The sequence below is a fragment of the Myripristis murdjan genome, chromosome 9, assembly GCF_902150065.1.
Source record: "Myripristis murdjan chromosome 9, fMyrMur1.1, whole genome shotgun sequence".
Taxonomy (NCBI): Eukaryota; Metazoa; Chordata; class Actinopteri; order Holocentriformes; family Holocentridae; genus Myripristis; species Myripristis murdjan.
Window position 1 is genome coordinate 29,086,270 of NC_043988.1, and position 19,463 is coordinate 29,105,732.

The 19,463-nt window shown below is 42.1% G+C and overlaps 1 protein-coding gene across 1 annotated transcript; it reads right to left on the bottom strand.

Annotated features, from left to right (window-relative positions):
- Positions 1-1,181: 1,181 nt before the first annotated feature.
- prodhb (proline dehydrogenase (oxidase) 1b) lies at positions 1,182-18,279 on the bottom strand. Its single transcript, XM_030060173.1, has 14 exons — positions 17,855-18,279; positions 16,173-16,381; positions 13,631-13,665; positions 13,393-13,542; positions 12,909-12,973; positions 12,671-12,787; positions 12,409-12,482; positions 11,152-11,233; positions 9,406-9,498; positions 8,115-8,261; positions 7,018-7,193; positions 5,468-5,566; positions 5,050-5,138; positions 1,182-2,537 (listed from the first exon to the last, which is right to left on the bottom strand). Exons 1-14 carry the CDS (start codon positions 18,242-18,244, stop codon positions 2,347-2,349), a joined length of 1,917 nt encoding a protein of 638 aa, XP_029916033.1. The 5' UTR covers positions 18,245-18,279; the 3' UTR covers positions 1,182-2,346.
- Between the last annotated feature and the right edge of the window lie 1,184 nt (positions 18,280-19,463).

The following is a 19,463-nucleotide window of genomic DNA, read 5'->3' on the forward strand; positions in this document are numbered from 1 at the left end:
GAAGCTCGAATGATACTGCTGAAAAATGCATGTGTTTGGGCCTGTTTTCTCTCCTTTGTGCATTGCGTGCCAGTAATCTGTTTGCTGTGGAAGAAAAAAAAAAAAAAAAATGCAATACTCCTAGGCAGTTCAAAGGCACATCTCCCCTTATTGTCACTTCATCTGTTGGCACACAAAGCCTGATTACAGATTAAGCATCTTCTGCAATCCAAGCCGTGAGCCGATCCTTCCTTTGTGTCACTGAAATCTTCTCCAAATCTAGACCGAAAAAAAAAAAAAATGCCGAGGAATTCTCTGTGTGCGTTCGCTACAGCAGCAGCTTGGCCCGGGCCTGTCTTTAGCCCCAGCAGCATCTGCTTGGAGCGGCACCGGACCGCTGTGTGGTCCCAGTGAAACCACAAACCCAAGAGCACAGCCATGCAAACAATCCAAGACATCAGACCATGTGGGACCCACCGCTGAGAAGCCTGCAGAAAGCGGTTACGTATGCCATCCTTCATGTCTTGCATAACGCAATGTCAACATTCATTACGTAAAGTAAATTAGCCCCAGCTGAATCTATTACATGCCTGTGTGCTTTAATATAGGAAAGGCGCGTGGATAAGTCCCAAGGAATATGCTGAGGCCGTGCGGATTCCGACCGGCTCGAAACTTCAGTGGAGTTTTTCAATAATGTGTCCTCTGAATTATCTTTGTAACCGAACAGCTAACCAGGAAAAATCTAACACCCTGTGAGAAAGGATTTGTTGGCAAATTGATACCCAAAGGCACATCTCCTATGAAAAGTAGACTTGACTCTTAATTAAACCAATAGAATACGGCAGAGATGACAGCGCTGCAGCGTTTTGCCTCAGTAAAAGTTAACAGCCACTAAACTTTCTTCTGAGTAATGATTAATGCATCCAATTTCTGTGATCTGTATTGAGTGCAGCATCATGGGTAATTAAATGATGGTCTATGGAGCGCTAGCTGCTCCCGCAAAATGACAAGGCCATAATTATCATGAAGCTTGATTACTTTCTGACTAAAACACTAATTGTGTATCAATAACAAGGCAAAACGTGGCCCAGAATAAGAGCCCAAAGCAACCCAAGCTGTACAAATAGCTCATGGCGACGATCTTGTAAACAATAACATTTCTCAGGCTTTCCTTCAGCGAGATGACACACTGTGTGACACAATTACGCTGTGCATACATTTTTATTTAATGAGAATTCCATGAGATCATAAAGAATCATGACAATTTTAATCACAAACTTAATTCAAAAGCAACCACAAAACTGTGACAACCCCCAGGAGAAAAAACTTCTAACATATTTACATGGATTCAAAGAGAAGACAAGACAAAACTCTTAATGTTAATCCTTCAAAAAACACTACAAATTAAAAAGCAAAAGACTCCCCTCTCATTAAATTTTCCCTTTAGCTTTATTTTGCACCATGACACTACAACCTGCCACCCTCGCAGGTGACTGTATTAACGGCAGATTCACTCACTGAGCACTGAATACTTTATGTTCTCTTGAAACAGCTCAGTGAGCAAGAACATTGTTTTCCCAAGTAAACACAATAACAGCCATAACACTCTTATAAGAAGAGGGATGTGCTGTGAGCAGCCATATATACTTTCTCATTGATTCGCAAATGGTGTCATTTGCAAACCAGCAACACAGCCTCTAAAACGCAGCACGGAAATATACAGTACAAGCCTCCTCGGGGTACAGTACAGCCGTCTTTGAGTCAAAATCATAATATAGGGAGAGGAATATCGATGCATCCTTTACTACCATTTAAATCAAGCCTGTTATTTGTGTTATTGTTGCCCCTCTCCAAGATAAATAGAGCAATAAAAAGAGACACCCGCCTCAGTCTCGTTGACATTTTAGGGAGTCCTTTTGGAGTAGTAAAGATGCCCACGTGATGGATACTGGGGCTTTCTGGATGCTGAGAGGACACGATGAGGAATGCTTATAGAGGCAGAGGCAGAGGAGGGAGGAAATACAGAGAAACATGGAGGAAAGGCAAAGGAAATGGGGGTGGTGGTGGGGGGAAAACAGAGAATATCAAAGAAGAGAAGGGGAATGAGCAATGGAGAAAAAAAGCAATAGCGAGAGTAGATAAAAAGTCAGAGAATGAGAGACAGAAATAGTCCATCAGCAAAAAAAACAAACAAACAAAAACAAAAAAAAACAACAACTACAGGACAGGGTAGAACAGGAGATGTACATCCAGGGAGAGCTGTACAAAGAGAGAGACAGACAGCAGCAGTAGGGCCAGCAGTCAACCAGAGAAGATGAAAATCTCGACACATTGACACATTCTCCTCTCTGTCTCTCCTCCATGCTCTCAGTACACCGGTCTGTAGAAAAGCTCCCCGGAGGCGAGTCTGCGTTTCAGCTCCCTCCACAGCAGCTCTCTCTCCTTTTGTGCGCCCTTCATGAAGCCGCGGTTCTCCTGCACTCGCCGAGACAGGTAAGGCATCACCTCGCTCACTGGCCCGTAGGGAACGTACTTATAGACGGGGTAGCCTGCCTGGCCTGGGGTTGAAAGGGGTCGGATTGGGGAAACACAAGAGAGGGCTTTTTGTAGTGTTGTTAAAGACTTTCAGGCAGCCTTTACAACAGAGAATTCAGTGTGGATCAAAGATGTTTCATGAAGGCCTTTTAAAAATTTGATTTGGTTTGAGTGCTTAAATTCAGAGTTGTTTTGTTTTCCATGGTGCATCTTTTTTTTTTTTTTTTTTTTTTTTTTTTTTTTTTTTATAGGCCATTTTGGACTAATTCCAGTGAAAACCTCTCAAATGGGCTACAGCTTGACAAGCCGTTAAAAAACCAGTTTTGCAGCTTACATATAGCTTTGCTTTTGTCTAACTCTTCATTACCATCATGGTTTTTGACAAGAAACATGCCTCAAGGCTAACTTCAGGAGGGCAGCTCGTACCAGTGTTTGTTAATTCATTCAAAACATGTGATTTGGTCAGCTGAGATGCCGTAGGCTGGTAGTGCCTCCTGTTGGGAGGCGTGCTACAAATAACATTTAGTGAAAACACCCACTGAAAAAAAAGCATGGATTTAAAGACTAATCTCAGGATTTTATGAATACTACATTGCTCATATAAAAACTGTGATTAATTGGAAAATGGATATCTTAAGGCATCTCTACTCACTAAACTGTTGCAAAAATCCTTGCACTGAGGCACATCTGCAGCGGTATATTTGCAGCATTTGAACTGGCACACCATATGGAAAGCCTCAACTCAGCAGGTTTACTTCAGTCAAGTTAGAAGAGTTTTTTTTTTTGTTGTTGTTGTTGCCTGCCAGTCAGGGATCAGTGCTGTGACTGTTCCTGTGACTTTATTATTAATTATTAAAATTCACCAGCCCTTCCGCGAAGAATCAGCATGAAAATGAACACAGTCACAACTTCCCTGAGGAACATATGGCTGGCGCAACGTAAACACCTGTTTTGCAGTCCATCTTTCTGTCAGGAAACAGCATCGCATCACCAACAAAGGAACATCAGAGAAAACACGAGTTCACAGCAGCAGAATTGGTTTTGCTTGAGGAAACTAATAAACACGTTCATATACTGCAAAATCGAAATGTGTTGCGCTCACAAAGAAAACACTGTGTGGATTAGCACTTTGGACAGAGTTAACGCAGTGGAAAGAACAAAACGTCAGATCACTGACATAAAGGAGAAATGACATGTCAGGCTTTTCAAAGATAATAAATAGGTGTTAAATTCAATCACTGAGTCTGTGATTAGTCCTGCTGTCAGCCTCGGTAAATCAAAATAGGTGGTTGATTACCATAATTACCTCCCATATCTGCACACTTTGAGAGGAAAACACCGATTAATTCTTGTGTGATGAGACAAAAGTGCAAAAAACGAGCTAATACCCCTTTGGTTATTATCGCACACTGAAAAAAAAATACTGACCTTAACAGTTTGTTTAATCTCACATTCAGTTTTAAAAACAAGTGGAAAAGAGTCAAGTGTCAATTTATTGATAACACTGGGCTGATCTGCCTTCTTCTGTCGAGTTTCAAAATATTTATAACTGTTGCGTGAAAAATTCCTGAAACAAGTGAATCTGAATTGGAAGCAAGTGGGATTATCTAATCCTACTGCCAGATTTGTCATTTTTTTTAATACATAGAGAAAAATCAAACAAGATTTTAAGACTTAAAACAAGACTAAAAGATGTGTTAAAATTGAGATATTTTTTCAGTGTAAGCCCAATTGAGCCATTTTGGTAAATTGTCTCTTTTTAGTGCCAAAAGAGTGTTTATGACCCGTAGTCTTCAAATGAATCCAACCAAATATTAAACCATAGCTACCTATAGCTACAGGCAGATAGAAATCATAAAGAACAGCTGCCCTGAACTTTGGCATGTACTGAAAATAAAGTAGGAAAACCTTCACTGAACTTTTAATCATGACTAGATAGATGGAGGCGAAGAGATAAACACACACTGGACCTCCACTCTGTTGTATTTTATAATAGAAATTCACTTTGTGACACGACTCAAAGGCTCCCTGCTTTGTCAGTGGAGAAAACGGCAAAGAAACACTGATGACATGTCGGTCTGCCCGTATCAATGGCGATCAACTCCATCTCAACTCGGTCAATTGAACCCTGCATTGACAGACAACTGCCTGCTGCCTCGGCGTCCGTAGCTTTGTCTGACAAACAAGCGGTGGGAGCCGGCAGCGGGGGCTTCGCTTAAGACAGCTCGTCAATACAGAGTGTCTCGGTTCATATGTCACATGCCATGGGCCGCACACTGACTTCCACATGTGCGCTCCATGCGGTCCACATGGTCGGCAGAGTACGTGTTTATAATTGTGAGGTCAGCAGAGTCGCAGCTCAGAGCAATTTGGCGAGGATGGCTGGTACTAATCCTACAGAGACCAGAGTGAAGCTGTCAAATCAACGCCCTTATGAAGGATAAAAAAGGTCAGTACAAGAGGTTGGTGGTTGTGTGTGTGTGTGTGTGTGTGTGTGTGTGTGAGTGTGTTTGTCCATGTCTGTGCTTTTCTCACCCAGTGGGAAGCTAATCTGGTCGCACATGCCCAGAAGTTGACCAAAGTACACCTTGTTCTCGGTTGGAACAAGACCCAGCTTGTTCATCCTAGATCATGGATTATGAAAGAGAGAGAGAGAGAGAGAGTGTGAGGAAGAGAGGAGGTGTGAAAGACAAGGACAGAGAAAGTAGCAATGCATGCATGAAAGAGAAAGTAGGAAGGGAGAAAAAAAAAATGTGAAAAATATTTTATCACGGTCATCTCTGTCATTTGGGAAGACCATGAAAACACGCTCGGCAACACAGAAAATAAGAAAAAGGCCAAAGTGATGCCACGGTGAATAAAGACACCAAAAAGGCATATGCAGATAACTGGACTTAAGATATGTGCAGGGCTGAATATGAAATCAATTGCCAGTGTGGAATTGAGACCCTACCTCCTCAGGGTGTATTTCACCGTGTCCTCATTATGGGAAGCCACCATAACGTTGGCATTTCTGTTGAGCGCAATCTCATCCAGCACATAGTCCAAACACCTGACACACACACACACACACAGAGACACAGAGAGAGAGAGAGAGAGAGAGAGAGAGAGAGAGAGAGAGAGCACAGGAAATTAAACTGTGCTGAGTTTTCCTGTGCATTGCCGGTGAAATAGGAATCACCAGAACAATGTTTTTTTTTTTTTTTTTTACATATTGTGTGCAAACTGATTTGTTGCTTGCGATGCTGCATAATTTACCCAAGTAAAATGCCTCAGAATAAGCAAATTCTTTTCATCAACACACAGTATATGATTCATAATGTGAAACAAGCCTATCCTTACACATCAAAACAGTAAAACTGCCCTAAAACAATGAATGTACTAAACAAAGCCAGGCAGGCAGGGAGGACATCTGCTCTGCGGCTTCCTGCTGGCTCCGTACATTAATGCGCACTTCCTGTCCCATAAATGAATGGGCTTGACTCCCACCTCATACTAAGCTGTGGCCTCCATTCATAGCCAGTTTCCTGTCTCGTTTTGCCATCTACCTCAAAAGTCTAATAAAATAACATGCCTTGCGACGGGTGGCCTGTCCACTCTCTCAAAACCCATAGGGAGACTGTCTCTGTACTCGTCCTTCTGTAAGGATGTCAGATGACTTGGCTACAAGACAGCAGCCCCGGAGCCTGTGGAGGTTCAGTGACGCGAGGACACCTCAGCAGGGTAGACGCCGTTCTGCTGCAGGGTCTTGAACCCAGGCACACCAGCTGAAGAATAACATCTTCAACCGACACGACATTTCCCTTTTAAAGCTGAAATGAGTAACTTTTCAAACACTTTCGCTCCATGTCAGTGAACTACAGCAAAGATGAGGGAGGGAGCATCTCACGTCTGGCAGAGTGAAAATGTCATCCACCTTTAAGATAATGCCAACATGAATACCGGTATGTTATTTACTGAAGGGATGAAATTTGAAAGTGAAATAGCATGGCATGATGTAAATACTCTGATGTGACATTAGGTTCACATTAACGTAAAGGCACTGCGTATTTCAGTCAAGATGTCTGAAGATTATTCTCTGTGTACTGCTGGCTAAATGTATCTGTATCTGTCTTATATTGCAACTGGAGCATCTGTGGATGATTGATCTGATTCATGGTGCAGCGGCTCTGTTTTGAACAGACTTTAATGGCACTGTCAGCAGGGACAGGTGCAGCTCGACAAGCCAATTCATACTTGTGACATTTCTCAATAGCAGAAGCAGTGCATGGAGCATAGATATTATAACAATATACCATTAAAAAAGTTGGGGAAATCTCCTTGGCGTAAATGAAGAAGATTTTCCTCTCCCTTCTCAACAAGTAACACTGGGGTGTTTTTGACCAACCTAATAAATGAACAAATAAGTTGTTCAAGAGGAGCAAAGCTAATAATGAGAAGCCAGAGAGAGGCAGAAAAAAAGAAACAAAGAAAGACAGATCAATAAGCTGCCTCATTTCCTACCTGTGGTACATCCTGTTGGTGGATTCGTAGTCGGGGTTGATTGGGTCCTCATAGCCAATCTCCTGGGCCCTCTCTCGCTCCTGGTACATGTAAGCTCCACGCACCAACTTAGCAGCAAAGCACCAACCTTCACGCCGAGACAGTTCTACATCCATGCTTACATTGTCATAGGCCTCCTGCAAAGCAATGGAGACAGTGAGCTGGACAGAGGACCCATCGAATGTGTCCTCCAGGTTGAACACTTTCCTTTCAAAAAGCCACTTTAATGGCACGGCTGCTTTCTCAGATACTTCACAGAGTAAAGAGACTGAAAAGAGGAGAGACAAATATGAACCTAGGAGATTGCGGTTACCGGGCTGGCCTCTACACACCCTGAGGTGAACATCTCTCTAAATCTTTTATGTGTTAAGGAGGTAGGAACAGCAAGTTTGAAATGAAGAGTAAATATCTGAATGTGATGCTAGACGTGCAGGCTCCACATTTTAAAATCGGTGAATGCACCAAATTTGAATCATGCATGCGCAGTAATCAGTTTTACGAAACCCTGCTTACATGGTGATTCGTTTGTTCTGTTCTGTCATAAATGCCAGTCATTATGGAGCTATGCACATATGCATGAGCCTCATGCTCAGCCATGAGTCATAAATGGATGTTGACATACCTCTCTTTAACCTGAGTGATAAATGTCAATCATCAAACTGCGCCAGAAAACATTTACAGTCTCTAAAGAGTCTGGATTAGAAATGCCTTCTGGCGGTGGAAAAGCAGCCATTATGTGCTGATGTACTTACACTGTGAGCTATCCGAGCTTATTAATTGATACCACACACTTATTGAATTTATTTTTCCTCCAGTGTGTGTTAGAGTTATTTCACAATACTCAATGATCTAGACAGCAATACGCAAACCTGAAAAAGCTTAAATAATCAATAAGGGAAAAACAATGCATAGAAAAGACTGCAGCTCCAAATGAAACGTTGTCATAATTCTTCCTTTGATATTATCCTTCAAAATGTTTGTTTATGTGTGCTTTTTTCTGTGTTGCATATGAATCATTTATACATGTGATCTCTGGTGTCTTTGCCAGCGGTTCTGACCTTGAGGTAGCACTGGTAAGTGTTGAAGATGATGGCCTTCTTTCTGTTGTAGATCCTCTGCATCTCCAGGGTCAGTCTGCTGATAGCCGGCTGGAAGTAGGTTTGCTCTGCATCCACCATCAAGCGAACGCCGTTCTCCTCGGCATGCTGGGACACAGAAGATACCATGCATTTGGTGTGCTATCACCCTATAGAGTTTATTATGCAAGGGTATACTGCAAAAAATTTCATTAATATAAGTTACATGAGCTGAAGGCATGAGTTTGCTGTTTCGGTCTACAAAACTTTAAATTTAATCTCAAATAGCCTCAATTTTTACCCATATTTTTCACGATTCACAATGATAATCTAGCTTTCTTCTTGTTTTTCTCTGACTACTCTCTACCTGCCATTACTAACTCATGGGAATCTTTAATCATGTGACAGTGACAGTCCATAACCTGGGCTGTAAAGTTATTAATAACTTTGTTTTGCTGACCCACAACTGCAAGAATCTACAGTTAGCCATGGGATCTGTGAGTTTCAGTTCAATCTGTGCATTACTAGTGCATGATGACCAAACTTTTTTCGTCATTCTGCCTCTTAGGTGAAGTGAATCTAACATTGCTCAGGTTGGAGTTACGGACAAGAAAGGCACATGATTGCTATTTTCCTGTCTTTTTTTGTTTTTGTTTCTGTTGTTGATGTTGATTGATGGTCCTGGGGGCAGGGAGGGGGGTTGGGTTATTTATTTCTATTCTTATATTGTGTTTTTTCTTTATTTTTTATTTTATCTTATTAATGCACTCTCGATCACATGACAGATGAAGATTTTTTTTTTCTTTTTTTTGGACTCATGGAACACCGTCTCTTTTTAGTTTGCTTTTTCTTTCATTTTACTTCATGTGTACATGCTTAGATATGTGTGGCGGATATGTGTTTGTGCATATGTGCATGTGTATGTATATATTTATGTGCACATGCACATATAGTAGGAGTGATAATGATGGTGGTGAGGTTAATGACAATTACTGTTACCGTTGCGACTGCATGTGTGTAGTCATGTATGTACGTATGTGTGCGTATGCATTTACATATGTGTGATTGTGAAGGTGTTCATATGTGTATGTATATATGCAAAATCTCTTTTTTTGTCTTTTCTTGTCTTTTTTGGAGAAGCAAATGTTACTGGTGTTTTATGTTGTAATTGTCTTAAAAAAGAAGAAATAAAATAAAATATTTGATCACAAAAAAAAGAAAGGGACATAATGAGATATAACATTTAAAATGCTTGTGACACATGTGAGCTTACTTTAGCCAGGACGTCCATGCGTTGTAGCATCCTCTTCATCTGCTTCTCTTCCTCTATAGTGAACTTCTCCAGCAAAGGCTCCAGCACACCTTCCTGAGCAAACAACCCCGGGAAATCACCCACTGTGAGATGCTAATGAGGCCGATATGACACAGCAAGACTCTCACTATTTTTTTTTGTTTTTTTTTTTTTTAACATTGTCCACCCTTAGGCTAAGGCTATCTTCAACAACACATGGCTCTAGCTTGACTTACAACCTTTCACACACAGACAGGGTCAAGGGATACTGCACTCTGGTTAGCCCAGGGTACAGTCATTTTTCAAGGAACAACCTGATACTTGGTGTTTTCTGTGCTCTTGAAATGGACCAAGTTACTTCAGGGTAAAAGTGGGCATAACCCACTTAAGAATTGGCCAATAACATCAAGGGGTGCTTCAGATCACATTGACAAGTTCTGCAGTGTCATCAGAGAGACAGAAACAATCCATTTTTGTGGGGTTTTTCGAGCTAATGACCTACATCAAGGTGTGGCCGAGCCAAAGGTGCTGCAAACTAAGCAAGTAATTTAAGCATTTAGCAACATGAAACTTTGCAGGCGTATGGGCAAACCACTTTGGGCTCTAGTTTCCCGGCGCAGCGCGGGGTGGCGCAGTGAGGCGAACCCCGCGCAGAGCTAGTTTCGACCGGCGAAGCGGCAGAGGCGGACAGTGTCCAAGTTTCGCAGGTGGCGCAGCGGGGGGAGGTGCCGACAGATTCGGCTTGGCGCAGTGACAGTTTCGTGCCAAAAGGCTTTGCCGAGGTGCGCCAAAAGCTCGCCATCTGAAACCACGTCTACTTTCAGCGCAAGGCGGAGCGGAGCCGGCGCAGTGGAAGTTTGGCTGCCAGGCGCACATCACCAAAACCTCATAATCAGCACAAACGGTGCCAATCTCCTTTGATCTGACATCAGCTGTGACGGGACAGTTGATATGGAGATATATGTATGTGCTGATTGTGATCGTAGCATTGAATAGTGTTTTTTTCGGTATTTATTGCATCGTTCATGTGCCTGACAATTCCGGAAGCCTGCCTGTGAGGTTTTGGTGACGTGTCCGCACTGCTCGCCGGTCTCCGCTCCGCGCCTGTCTCCTGAGCTCCGCTCCGCCTGCAGCAATAGACCTCCATGTCAGTTGTGTAAACGTTCATTACGCCTTCACGCAGCGCATTTTAAAGGCAAGGACAGGGGCTCATTTGATTGGTTACATGTGAATCGGCTGTGTCAAACCCACTCCACGCCTTCTCTCCTCCCTTGCGCCGGTAGGAGGGATGGCGGAGTACTTGCGCCACCGAGAACGGCGTGCCAAACTTGGAAAATCCGCCTGGCCGCACCCAGTTGGCGAAGCGCATCTGCGCTACGCCCCCGCCTCGCCTGGTCTGCGAAACTAGAGCCCCTAATGTCACGAACAAGTAACCGTGACCAGCTAAACAAAACTCCAGCTGATTTCACAGCTTCAACCAAAACTAATTAGTGAAATAATTAGTGAGTGAAAACCTGCAGACTTTTGGGCATTCACGACACACGGCTGCCCTCCCTAGCTGGTCTCCATATGCACAGAGGAGACTGTAGTGCAGACCATGGGACATCTTAAATGCCATTCTATAAAAATTTCCAGTGCATTGGGGCTAAGTTTTATTTGAAAATTTTAGAGTGTTCTGCTAACTGTGTTTCAGTCAGGTTTTTTCTTTCTTTGCTTTATGATACTGACCTCTACATTTGGGACGACCAACAGGTCTGATATCTTTGTTCTTTCATCAATCAGGCTGTTCCAGTCCAGCATGTCAATGGTGCTGGCGGGGCAGAGAAGAGCAAGGTTTTGTGGTAAGAAAGTGTTAATCAGACTACTGACAGTATTCGGCACAATTATCCTTGCTTGTACTGTGTAGAGATCTATTGCTTCACAGCTATGCAAAACTAGTCATGTTTGTTAATGTTGGATTCAAAATCATAACAAGGAAAATGCTGATGAAAAAAGTGTAGCCTTTCACCGATTCATGTAAAAATGCCTCAAGATAGTTTATTTGCATAAAGGAGCGCCACACATTCAAAAAGAAAAACGACTGCTCTTTGTTTGTGACAGATGCAATCATCCTGCAGTTATTTAGTAACAGGAATAATAATATATATATCCAGCAATTTTGTTATAATGCCTATGCATAAAGTTGCAAGTTTTTTGTTTCTCAAAAACAGTCCATCCATATGTCCTTATGAACATCTGAGTTCCTGCAAAGTAAATGTCAGCAGTGAAATTACAGCAAAAGCTACTATAAGTCCTTCACAAATTTGTCTTTGAACAATCATTTAAAAAATGAAAAATGACTAGGCAGGTATTTGTGTAGGAAATGCATAAATCAACAACAAAACAAAAAAAAAATCTTACAAACATGATATATTGGTATATCAGCAGCATGTCCATGTCTTAAACAAAAATAATCGTTTTCAAACTTTAATTTCAGTCCAATTTCAAGCATCTGTCGAGAGCTGATTCATCTTTCTGTAAGTGATAGCACTGATTCAGGCTGCAAAACACTGACAAACAAATGATACAATTCGTCAATTATTGCTATGGAGGAAAAAAATACAATCCACAGGGGCACTATTTATGCACAATAATTTTCAGAGACCATCATTTTCTTCCATTTGTTTAAAATAAAATTATATGTTTTCCTAATGTGCAATATAATTTATTTGCCTGGGATTCTGCACAGCAACAGACACTGTTTAGGAATCTATATGAAATGTTTTCCATTTATAAAACATGGCAACTTCTTGTAAATTGTAATATCAGTATTCATCAGTTAATGCTAATACAAAGACAGATTGATGATTGATCTGAGGCTGGCACAGTGTTAAGACGTGCAGTTTTCATCTCCCAGTGCCACGCATGCATATACAGAATTTACATTTATCCCTGCAACTGAATGGATAAATACAATAATGGATTTAAGCCAGTGTGTATACTCACCCTGAGGATTCCTGCTTCCTCTCAGTAAACCAGCCATAAAAGTCACCTTTTGCACCCAGTCTGGTCAAGAATTCCTAGATGGATAAAGAGCTAATTTGTTAGAGTGCACATAACAACATGCTCATTATCCTTGCGTGTCATATGGAGTGTGCAGATGGCCAATAATATCAACTGTAACACTGCACAAAGTGCAGTAATGAGCTAATGTTCTGTCGATAACCAAACATCCTCAAAACCACACCAGAGAGGGAAACAGTCTGACCTGAAGTTGTTCGAGCTCCAGCTTCTGCTCTAAGGCCTCCATACCATGTTTCCCCTGATGTTCTGCCAGGAAGGTGAAAAAACGCCGCCATTTCACCAGGACCTCTGAGAACTGGAGCTTTAGAGAGAGAGAAGACCAGGTGGGGGGGTAGAGGGGGAAAGGACAAACATGACATCCCACCAAAAACTCCATCAGCCAAATTGGTGCACTGACCCTTTAATCACCCCTGCGTGCCTACCAGAAACTGAGGTCGTCCCAGAGCAGTCATTTTGATGGCAGAAAAGCCGTCCATTGAACTCCCACCTAGGGGTCAGACAGACTTAGCATTTAAGTAAAACCAGAGACATTAACATGATAGTAAATGCATGCTTTACGATAGCGTAATAGGCGGAGAAAAACATTACAAATGGGTGGATTATAGAAACAGACCACAGCATGCATGAGCTGAGAGATAATATATACTGTAATATGATTTGAGCCCCAGCACTCAACTGTAAGTCAATGACAACGATTACGGGTAAAGTTACATTGAGAAATACATGTGTTGACACATTAGTTTATCAGCTTATCAGTAACGTATCAACATCAATGCAGTTAATGCACTGCGCCTGGCTTCACTATCTGCAAGAAAGCACCATATAAACAAGAAGAACAGGAGCCAGCATAGTGCAGATATATCTTGACCATAAAGTGCCACAAGGAAATAGCTTGTTTTGGCTCACCAGATGCTTTGATGCACTTGAGGAAGGTCTCCATATGCTGGTCACACTTGGCCTCATCGGCGTAGAAATACGTGCGGGCTCCGGTCACTCCCCCACGACGGTCCCCGAAACGTTTGTGCGCTTTGTACTTTTTTTCTCTGTGATCCACGCCTGGGGATCCAAACAAATTTGCATCTCTATTACTTCTAATTACATCATGAGCTACGCACACAAATGAGAGCAAAACAAGGCGACTTACCTACGCTCTCTTTCTCTGCGGCAGATACACATGAACTAAATTAGAGGGAATACAAAAGGACAAAATAAGTCAATTTGCAATGGATTTAGGTGACACTGCAATTTTAAGTTGCATCAGAATTACAGCAAATCCCTGGTATTATAGACCTCGATTTGCAAACTAGCTCTCTTCCTGTGAACATTCTTGTTTTGACAGAACGCCTAGCCAGAGGTTGTCATCGTTTTAACCCTTGGGTGACCCCAAATAAGCTGAGCTGGCCCCCTGTCAGCCATCTGACCTTTTTAAGAGAACGATTTTAACGTCACAGCACACTGTAGCAATGCCCACCTCATCAAAGGGCACCGGGGAGCTTATGTAACTGAACAGATGACAGATTTTTAAACTAAGCTTGCTGGACACTGGGAACGTCAGTAGGGCACAAAACAGTGAAGCAGGGGCCATACAGGACATACATCAAGCCATACAAGACATTCTCCATTCTCCAGCTCCCTCTATCTCCGCTCTGCTGTCAAACACTGATTAATGTTTTTGGTATCCTGACAGATCACTGGAGTGCCTTGTCAAATCTAACTGTCTAGGATCAAGCAGGCTTAAGCTGCCTTGTCCACTTGCCTTGTGGTTTGAAGGTCTGTGTTTGCAAAACAAAAGCCTTCTAGACAGAGGTTCCATATATCTTTTGATGGCTGAAAGTGGACCTCCCCGAGACAAACTAAGCTCACGCTGTGCAGCAAGATCATGGTACTACAGTGAGACAGCGTATAAAAGCGTACACCGAGGCAAAACTACAAAAGCAAAGGGTCAAAAAAGTCATTCAAAATGTCTCGCCTGGGAGCTTTATCGTCTCATGAGACCTGATAAGAAGATAAATAATAATACAGCATGTTCTGCCCGACATGAGATGACATTTCAGTCGGTTATCATTCTGAGTCAACAGACTTAAAGGCCTGAAATATATCTGCTAACAGCCTTGTCATTTCACCATGTCTGACCTCTATGTAACTAGAGACAGTGTGTGTGTGAGTGAGACAGAACAATCTGACTCTAGTTTTGCTGATTAAACCAGAGTAAACCTAGCCGACCGTTTGCAGTCGAGAAAGATTCACTTTAAGAATTTATAACCCTGGCTTGTGTTGACAGAGAACCAATCCCTAAATGGGGCAATGTGTCCGAATTTTAATTCAGACCCAATGGGATGTCCTAATTACACAAAATGTGTGGATGCCCAGAGATTAAGTAACACTGATGCTGCCCATAGAGACTGATTGCGTAAGGTTTTTCCTGTCATCTCAGTTCACATCAGCTGATGGATCAGAAGGCCTCTGTCTCATGTTACTCATGTGACAGGATGCTTTTACAGTGACAGCTCCTCCCCAGACAGCCAATCAGAGAGGGGCCTCAGAGGGGCCTTGACAAACCCAGCCAATCGGTTTTGGAGTTAGTGTTGATTTCCTGGTTGTGAGGCATATTAATATGCACCTATTTTTGGAATCAAACGAGAGGAAAGTACTCTGCATTGTAATGTACTCTGACAGTGTATCAGTTTACAAGAGGGAATAAGGAAGAGGAAGAGGTCTAGGCTGCTCAGTGGTTCATTTTTATTGTTGCTTGATTTGATAAGAACTGATTTTAAAATTATGCTGCTGGTTTACAAGGCATTCAGTGGTTTATGGCCACAATACATCTATGATATGCTCTTACAACATGACCCTTCCAGACGTCTCAGTTCATCCGAGTCTGATGTTGTAACTGTTGCCAGAGTCAGAACAAGATGTGGAGAAAAGGCATTTAGTTACTATGCAGCATATAGTCGAAACAAACTTACAGAGAATCTTAGAACGGCCCCAACTCTGTCTCTTTTTAAATCCAGACTTTTATGTATTCCACTTCATTTGTTTCAGTATGTTTTCATTTTTTTAGTTACTTTATTTTCATGCTCCTATTTCTTTGCTAAAATGCATTTGTATTTATATCCATATTTTCATTATCTGCTTTGTATAGCTATTGTATGTATTTCCTATTTGCTTTTACATATGTATTTATTACTTTGTATGTATGTGTATATATATTACTGGCAGCTGGTGACTCATAGAACTGGGGAGAACAGGAAGAAAACTAACCCACTGTTTCATATTATTTTACACTAGTTGGCTATTTCTCTCTCCTGCCTTGTATTCCCAGTGAATGATTTACTAAAATAATGGTCTGGACACAGATTTTCAAAATAAACTGAAATTACTTTTATATGTACATGAGCATAAACAATATCTGAAGCACCTGGCAATGCCATTATATGCTATATAAATTAACTTGCCTTGCCCTGCCATGGGGTAATTGATTTTACATTATTTGCACAAAGCAAATAACCCATAGCTCCTTTAAGCTTTCGAAGCAAATGTGGCTTCTGAACACATAATGTGTTGCGCAACACATCCTTACAGTGACATTATAGACTAAAAAACATTATGCACTCTAAATTTTGAGGACTATATTATTTTACAGGTAACATCTGTTGAGTTATATGGTAATAGCAGAGCTTTCTTACTCCATCTCTTTCTGCTCAGCCTCCTCCTGGCTAATGTCCTCCTCAACGCTGTAGTCCAGGACAGAGCCGACGCCGAAGGCCTGGTTCTTCTGGAGCAGCGGCCTGATGGTTCTGTGGTCCTCCCCAGCCACAAACTGGCCATAAAACGTCATCTTCATCAACTGGTCAAACGCCTTCTGGCCAATGACTTTCTTACCTAGATCCATTATCTGAAAGCACATAATGGAGGAAAACATAATTAAGTTTCTGATGAAATGCCTTGGTAGATTACAAAATCTGTCATTTTGTCCAGTTCTTTTCAACCTGTTTGGAATGCAGTGCTTCCTAAAAAATAAAGCCCTTCTTAGTCATCATAACTCACTGACGCATGTAAACAAATTTTAAAAAAGGAGCTTCTAGACCATATATTGAACTTTGCTTTCACTTTTTGTAAGTCGTTCCACTTGATTGATTATTGGGAAAAGTCAAGAGGCTGCAAGTTGTTGTTATTTCTTGAGCAAAAGCACTTTATCACCTCCAAAATCATGTTGCCATGCCCCAAGGCTGAGAACAACCATCTTGGCCTACATACAGCATACAAGGATGAAAAAGGGGACGAAAGATGAAACTCCGTAGCACCACCCAAGGCCAGGGTGATGATGAATTAGACTATTACTTCACATTTGGCATAGCAACTTATTTTCACAACCACAAACTTTCCATTGATTTTTCTGATTCTGTTAAAGGTTGTCAGTGGAGGCAGGACTTCACCAAGTGCTCCACACCAAACGTAATCCTGCGCATGAAAGAAAGGCTATAAAATAAGATTCATGAATTAAAAACGTGACTGTTTGCCTATGCATGTATGTACTTTCCGTTACACTGCTGCGTAAACAAAGTGTGGTATCGGTCTGTGAGTTCAGGAACGGTCAAACGAGAGAGGCCAGCTTGCTACATTGTGAGAAGTATTTGCATACTTGACATAACAGGTTGTAATACGAGAAGTGTGTTAGGTGAGTGCTTAGGGCGGGACTGGTGTTGTGACTGAGTACCGCACTGTCTACTGTGTGTTTACAAAGTGTTTACCTCTTTAAAAAACTCAGAGTACCTCCACCTTTCACCATGTATCTCAATAGAGCTATTTCTCCAAAGTGTTAACAGGGTTATCACTTGCAGAAGACACAGTATTACCTGTACATTAGTGGTCCTACATGGTAGTTTAATAACTAAAGTCATGGCCTCCTCAAGCAGGTCTGGGAACCACATTTCTCCTTTTGTATCAGGATTTAGACATTAGCATTGCATCGTTATTTATGAAGTTTACACATTCCTAACAATTCCTCTGGAGAGTCAGTCAGCACAGGATTTGTCTGTATCCTGTTTGCATAATACACTGTGATAATGATCATTTTGTAACAGCAGAAGTCATGACCTCCCCCCAAGCCAGTATCGAGACCATTTGTTTTGTTCTGGTCTTATGGCTATTTGGATTTGGACTGCATCTTTTCGTGTCTAGAAAAAAATAGATAAGCAACTTTTGTCTCCACCTGGGTCACCTTCACTTATTTGGACAGTACCGCAGACAGTTTCCAGCGTTACACCTTGAGTTAGGATCTATTATTCCAATAACAACACAAGTAAGAGTGATGCACACAAACAAATGGCACTCCTCCACCTCCCATGTCCAGACGGTAGCTAGTTACCTCCTTGTTCTTATCAACCAGGAAGTCATAGGAGCAGAGTTTGAAAACCACCAAACTCCTGAGCAGCTCTAGTGAGTCTTTGCTCTTGTAAGCCTCCTGGGTCTGGTCAAAATCTACGGAGCTCTCATTAGCGGCGGCGGTGCCCCCTCTGCCCGGGTCGGAGGACTCTTCCCACCGCGCCGAGTCATGCCTGGCGCCGCTGCTGCCAGCATCGTCCCGGTCCGTCTGGGGCGAGGCGGAGGCGGAGGTGGAGGTGGAGGTGGAGGTGACGGTGGAGCGGGGTCTCCGGCTGGAAAACACGCTTAGCCGACTAAAAGGGGTGTCCACCCCCGCCCGTGTCAGGGCTGGCACGGCTCTGACTGAAAACATAAGCCCGGAGCTGTGTTTCATCCGAATAGCGGTGAAGTTAAACAAACACTGACTCGACGGATGTAGCGAGTTGCGTAAGAAACACTACGTTATGTAAATGAGCCAAGTGCGCTGCATAAATAGGCAAATTAGCATCGTTTGGTTGGTGAACAGACTGTGACGCAGGTGCTCTGTTTATTTCCGTAGCCGACACAACATAGTCAGGGATTCCCAAACTTTTTTCACGTCAAGGGCGCATCAGTAGGTTGCGCAGAACTTTTTAATTCAATAGTATGGATTTATCCCACACTATCTGTTATATGTGAAGATTCTCAGTGTTCCCGTGTTTTTGGCTTCGTTTTGTTTAATTGGTCAGGCTATACATAACCAAATGTAACAGCTGATACAGTAAAATACATTATCTTAATATATTCCTCATTTTGCTGGGGGCCCACTGGAACCCCACTGATTGATGGTGGACGTCCCCTTGAGGTCCCCGGACCCTAGGCTACCTTGTTGATTGCCACTGTATTACATATCTTTCAACTGACTCTCTAAACAGGGTTAAAAAAAAAAAAAAAAAAAAAAAAAAAAAAGTCAAGGTGCAGCCATTTGAAGAGCATTACCATACTCCTAGCACACTGTGTGACTATATCGGATCAATTAAAAATCTCCCGCTGCAGGCTCCATTCTCACAACTTACTCAGTGGTTATGAAAATGGTTTGCATCACATGTCCAGTGTAATGAGTGTGCCAGTACAGAGCCGTGAGCCAGCGCCAGTTCAGTCTAGTCAACAGATGGGGGAGCTGTTGTCCCGCATCAGGTTATTTCTCCAGTCTGCTGCTGCGACCCCTTCCCACCCCCAAACCAACTCAAGTTCCAAAGTTAATGAAATTATTCTGACTTTCTAAATCAAACCTAATACAAGACAGTACCTTAGAAATAAGGATCTTGGGTTGTAATGGTGCATAGTCGACACTTCAGGCGCTACTAGGGATGATGGTGATAATGATAATGATAATGATAATGATGATGATAACTTCAATATTTTTTTTTTTTTTTTTTTTAAATGAAATAACATTTTGTCCTTAGGCTACAATAGTCACTTTTGACAGAGCGACTTAAGTGAGAATGTAATAGTTATTTTACCAGGGTCATTAAACCGGACCCCTGTTGCATACAGGCTTATGTAAATTTGGTGGCGCAGGCATGGCGCACAAAGCCAAAGATAGAGTAACAAATCAGGAATTTCCTTCTGCC

What these genes read in the sequence shown, in the direction of transcription:
- prodhb (XM_030060173.1), bottom strand. Translation starts at nt 18,244, where the DNA reads ATGAAACACAGCTCCGGGCTTATGTTTTCAGTCAGAGCCGTGCCAGCC. An exon ending in CGCAGAGAAAGAGAGCGTAG is followed by an intron (nt 13,543 to 13,630) that starts GTAAGTCGCCTT and finishes TTGGATCCCCAG; the next exon opens with GCGTGGATCACAGAGAAAAA. An exon ending in TGGGACGACCTCAGTTTCTG is followed by an intron (nt 12,788 to 12,908) that starts GTAGGCACGCAG and finishes CTCTCTCTAAAG; the next exon opens with CTCCAGTTCTCAGAGGTCCT.